Source organism: Centruroides sculpturatus, unplaced genomic scaffold (assembly GCF_000671375.1).
Source record: "Centruroides sculpturatus isolate CEXI.00-Female unplaced genomic scaffold, Cexi_2.0 scaffold1706, whole genome shotgun sequence".
Lineage (NCBI taxonomy): Eukaryota > Metazoa > Arthropoda > Arachnida > Scorpiones > Buthidae > Centruroides > Centruroides sculpturatus.
Window position 1 is genome coordinate 54439 of NW_019385826.1, and position 5603 is coordinate 60041.

At 32.4% G+C, this 5603-nt stretch overlaps 1 protein-coding gene across 4 annotated transcripts in view; it reads right to left on the minus strand.

The window, feature by feature from the left end:
• LOC111642366 (RNA-binding protein cabeza-like) overlaps nucleotides 1–5603 on the minus strand; it is a 69395-nt gene that overhangs the window by 5290 nt on the left and 58502 nt on the right. For all 4 annotated transcript variants that reach the window (XM_023388704.1, XM_023388705.1, XM_023388702.1 and 1 more), the window contains one exon: nucleotides 401–518. In XM_023388704.1, the coding sequence (XP_023244472.1) occupies nucleotides 401–518 (118 nt within the window). The remainder of the gene's footprint in view (nucleotides 1–400; nucleotides 519–5603) is intronic.

Below are 5603 nucleotides of genomic sequence, written 5' to 3' on the forward strand. Positions count from 1 at the left end.
TATATATAATATATATATTTTTAAGAAAATATATATATATAATGCACTAATGTACTGTTGTACAGTACATTAGCACATTAGTTTGTTACACATCCCAATTCTTGTAATAAATGTGTGTGGATGTGCATATGTTTGCTTTAGTAACCTTTTCTGCTTTAGGAATGTTAAGAGGACCTATATTATTATCCATCAAATTTAATTAGGTCTAGTGAGTATAATTAGTGCTGACTTTTAACTAATTACTGGTAAAAAACATAATCTTGCAATTCAGATATATGTTTGATAATAAGATTCCAAAATTAGTTTATATTATATTAGAGTAAAAAATGGAACAATTAAAGAAAACATAGCTACATCCTTGATAAATTTTCTATTTATAATTACAATTGCTAATACTTACGGATGTGGACATTTCCAGTCACCATCTCTACCAGACATATTTCCTCCTCCTCCTCCACCACTACCACCTCCACTTCCACCACTTCCGCCACCACCACCTCCGCCTCCTCCTCGACCACCTATTTAGAATATTTTTTTACATTAATATATATTAGATTATACCTTCTTCAATTCATATATTGCCAACATTTTGTGATTATAAAGATTGTATAACTGCATATAATTCATTTATTTATTACAAACAATTTATTAAAAACAATAAAAATATTAGAATTATGCTGTTATTTCAACTTTTAAAAGTGGAACAACAAACAGAAAATAAAATTATTCAAGAAATATTGAAAAGAAAACAATCTTCATGTTTGATGTAAGATTTCAAGAGTTATCTTTTATAATATTCATTAACAGAAATACCTAAATGGAATAAAAAAAATTACCAACATTTGCTAGTTTATATTATTTCAAATTTAATATGAAAATAAATCCAACTTTTGTTAAGTCTTAAATAGTTTGAATACATTTTGAAGGCAATACGATAAGAGAATTTTTATATTTAAAAACAAAAACAAACAAACAAAAAAAAATCACACAGACCAAAAAAGATTGTTTTGCTCCCAACTAAACACACAATATTCAGATAAAAAAAAATTTTAAAAATATTTGCCATAATCTTGTGTATATAATTAGCAGCAAATATCCTAAAAACTCTGCTAAAATGAAAATTAAAACCTCACATAATACACATCTGTATGCACCACACCTCTGAACACTTGCCAATAGGTATTGATATTTAGAAGGTATCTTTCAAGCATTGCTTTCTCCCAGTTTTCTTTATTTATGTTAGCAATTCATAGAAGAAGTAATTATACCAGGTGTGTAAGCTTAAATCCGCTGTTTGCTAATAGATGGTGTAAGCAAGCATATTAAGTTACCATGACGACGCCATATTGTTTTTTTGATGATTTTGTCGTCTGTCAACATTAATCAGTGCACATCATCAGATATTTCATACAATAACATATATATATATNTTTTGAACTTTAATTAAAAAAAATATTTCGAATTGCTGGATGCAATTTCATTGTAAAAATCGTTTTACAAAATTTATTACATACAAAACTGCATTTGTACACAAATAACAGATGTATTTACTCTAAAATTTAAACAAAACCGCATGCACGAAATATCAATTTATGCTCTTGTAAACTCCAATTTCTGGTTAGTTTAATGTATTTTAACTGTACATATAGAAATAACTAGTCCTCTGATTGCTTATTGTAAGCAACACAAAAATGCTTAACGTGAATTAAAAAAGAATTTATATTTTCTTTAAAATACCACATTAAGACTATAATACAGACTACAGTGTTTAATCATGTCAATAGTCCAGGACAAAAATAAAAGACAATAATTTCTTATATAAATGAATACGTGACAAGTGGAGGCAAATTTCTTCTGATGTTAACTAATGATGAATTAATACACTGAATTACAAAAATGACTTTACACATCAACATATATGCCAGTTTCAAAATTTAATATGGACGAGGTCGTCGTTCTCCACTGTAATATAACATATATTTAATAAGTACCTTACTTTATAAAAGACAAGTAAAATCATAATTTCAATATCTTACCCTGGACCACCTCCACCACCACCTCGCATTGGGCCACCTCCACGACCTCCTCCTCTACCAAATCCTCTTCCACCCATCTGACCACCACGACCTCTTCCACCTCTGCCTCCACGACCACCTTCACCTCTCATCCCTCCTCTATGTCCTCCTCTTGAACCACGTTCCCCAGATTCCATTCCACCAGCGTTTCCATCACGTGGTGCTTGACAACGATTACAAGACATTCTCCAGGAAAAGTTAGTGTTACCACAATTACTGAAATAAATAGAATTAAACATATAAACATTATTATTATAATGCAAAATCTAAATAGACTAATTAAGTTTTAATGAAGTTATTTTTACAAGTTAAAAACTTTTGCTTGGAGTTTTCAGTATTATTTGGCAAAATAATTTACAGATTATTATATGAAAATAACAGTAACTTTAACTCCTACTAAATAAATTAAATTTATGAATTTATTATCAATAGCAACAATAAACCTAAATGTTTAATAAATAGCAATAATGAATAAAATTAACTTATCCAGTAATAAATTGTTTTTATGCAGTGATTTATTATTGAAATCATAAATGGTGAACAGTTAGGTTAACCCACTCTTACCTTCACTGAATGTGGAGAACTACTGAATGCTACTTGCTGCATCAAGATAACCTGGTTTGCCCATATTTTTTTCAAGTAGTGAAACTCAATGCAGTTTAATAAAATTTTGCTGTGTATATTCAGAAACATCAGCCTAAAATGTTATTCATTATAGTAAAACACAAGTACAATATTTTAAACATTTCTCTCTTAATTGTTAATGGTCGCTTAAGTGTCTGTCAGGGATGGCAAACCTTTTTGAATACACATGCCATATTGTAAGATAACTTAGCTTTAAAGATGTTTGTGTGCACCAAAGTTTTTAAACTTCAAATAACAATATTTAAATAAATTACAGGAATATGCTTTATTACAGTGGTTCTTAACCTTTTTATACTCATGGCCTACCAAATATTTCATAATTTTTTTGTGACCTGCATTTTTTTAATATTAATTTATATTTGTTAAATTATCTATAATAAATTGATTTTTTATTATTGCTTTATTTTTTTTATATAACAAATGTAAAACAACTTTATTATTTCATTACTTATTTAAATAACATTCAAACTTCACAATTAAACATAAAAACTCATTAATTTTTAACAAAAACTAAAAATTAGAAACATTTAAAAATTCATAGGAAAAACAAAAAATATTCGAAAATAATTTAATGAGATTTCTGCTGCTGAATATCCTCAACTAATTTGTTAATTCTTGGTTCAATTGTTTGTAATGCTATCCACATGCAGGCATCTAATCACAATTGATTGTGCTTTTATATCCACCATAGTTGAAAACCCTTTATCACACAAATATGCATAAATTATACATAATTTGGCAGCATCTGGCAAACTTTTTATGGACCCCCTGTTAAGAAACTCTGCTTTATTAGAATAAATATAAAGAAGCTGAGTGAAAAAAATGATAATCAAATGATAAACTAAAAGGATGATTGAAAAAGACAATTAAAAAATCTAAATAATATGATATGTTACATGCCAGATGATTCCTCCAATGTGCCACTTTGAGAATGCATGCCATAAATTTGCAATTCCCTGGGACTTTGGATAGAGCAATCTATACAGAATTTTTTATATGGTGCCTGGTGACATGCACACCAGATAAACAAGACCATAATGGACTTAAATTTTCTAATCAGAGTACTTTATGACAAACATTTTCAAAAATGAACAGCACATGACTTGAAAATTGTTACTTTGTTGTGAATATCAAATAAAGATTTGATTCCAAACTTTAACATTCCACAGTACAAGATATCTGTCTTTAGATTTAATGATTCAATTAAAGAAATGAAATCTATATACGAGGTCTGTTCAAAAAGTACCTTTGGTCGGCAAAAATACATTTATTGATTTTGAGGTACAAAACCCTAATCCCCTTCAAAGTAGTCTCCTTGGTAGAGTATACACTTCTTCCAGCGTTCCTGCCTTGCTGGAAACACTGCTGGAACGCATCTTTTGGAATGGCCATCAGCCGGTCCGTCGCATTCCGCACGATGTCTTCTCTCGACTAAAATCAGGTTCCTTTTAGCGGCATTTTCAGCTTGGGAAATAGCCAAAAGTCACACGGAGTCATATGGGGAGAGTACGGAGCGTGACGAACCATAGGAGTGCTGTGTTTGGCGATGAAAGCCCGAATCAGATGCGCAGAATGGGCGGATGCGTTATCATGATGGAGCTGCCAAGTTTTGATCGACCACAGATCCGGTCGTTTGCGTCGCACAGCATCAGAAAGACGACGAAGGACCTCCTGGTAGTACTCCTTTGCGATGGTTTGGCCTCGTGGTGTGTACTCACGATACACCACCCCACAAGAGTCGAAAAACTGTCAACATGACCTTAATATTGCTGCGGACCTGCCACGCTTTTTTTGGCCTCGAGGATCATCCCCGAAAGTATGCTGAATCTTGCGAATGGTTTATGCGCGGGTATCGCCAAGGTTTTTGGCAAAATTTGATGTAATATCGCTGCTCACGTTGTTCAGTCATTTTCCAACTTAGTGGAATCCGACGAGAGCTCGCTACATGTCCTCACTCATAGGCCGATTGCCAATGACTAACGCCTCCTGCAGGCGGGAAAGAATTCAGGGTTGTGCATGACTGTCCCCTCCACAACTCCACCGAAAGAGGCCTCCCACGCATCATTGGTTTACGCGGAAAAAATAAAAGTCCGATACTTTTTGAACAGACCTCGTATGTATAGGATAGTTTAGATATATCTTGTCCAGATCAAAAATGTTGGCTTCTGATATTGTACAAACAGTTAGCAAGGGTTACTAATTTTTATTCGCATGTTATTTGCACCACCCAACATATGGAACAACTAAGAACTTTGGAGGTACTGGAAATCTTTAAAGCCGATCGTAAATCCGCATGCATTAATTTCAAAGAAGAAATAAATCTCTCTGCAGCATGGCAATTTTTAATTGACGATAAATCATAATATATTGTATAAAATAAATTTTATGACGTAATGCACACAACAATTCCCCATTGGTAGAAAATTACATTTGAAATAACACGTGGATTCCTTCCGTTTTCGGAAATTTTTTCGAAAAATGGCACGTTACATTTTTTCAAAAACATTCGAATTAAAGAATCCGGTTATAACGAAAGCTATAAAGAAGTAAGCCTGAAGAAGATCCCAGGAGGGGAATCGAAAACGTTCGCCGATTTTAAAGAATTTCGCACCGGTTAATGGTTAAGGGTAGGCAGTTGTTGGTTGTGAAGTTATACAACCCGGTGTGGTAAGAAAGCATATTAATTAAGTTTGTAAAGTACTATATTATTTTTCCGACTTTCCAACGATTATCGACACTACTGTGTGCCGGAAATAGCCGTTCCCTAACGGGTACTTTACGCGGATTCGCGTTAGTGTGCCAGGCCTGGACTTTAAGCGTGCACCGAATTAAATAATGACAAAGTTTGTCAATAACAAAATCAAATATTTAATTAAACTTCTA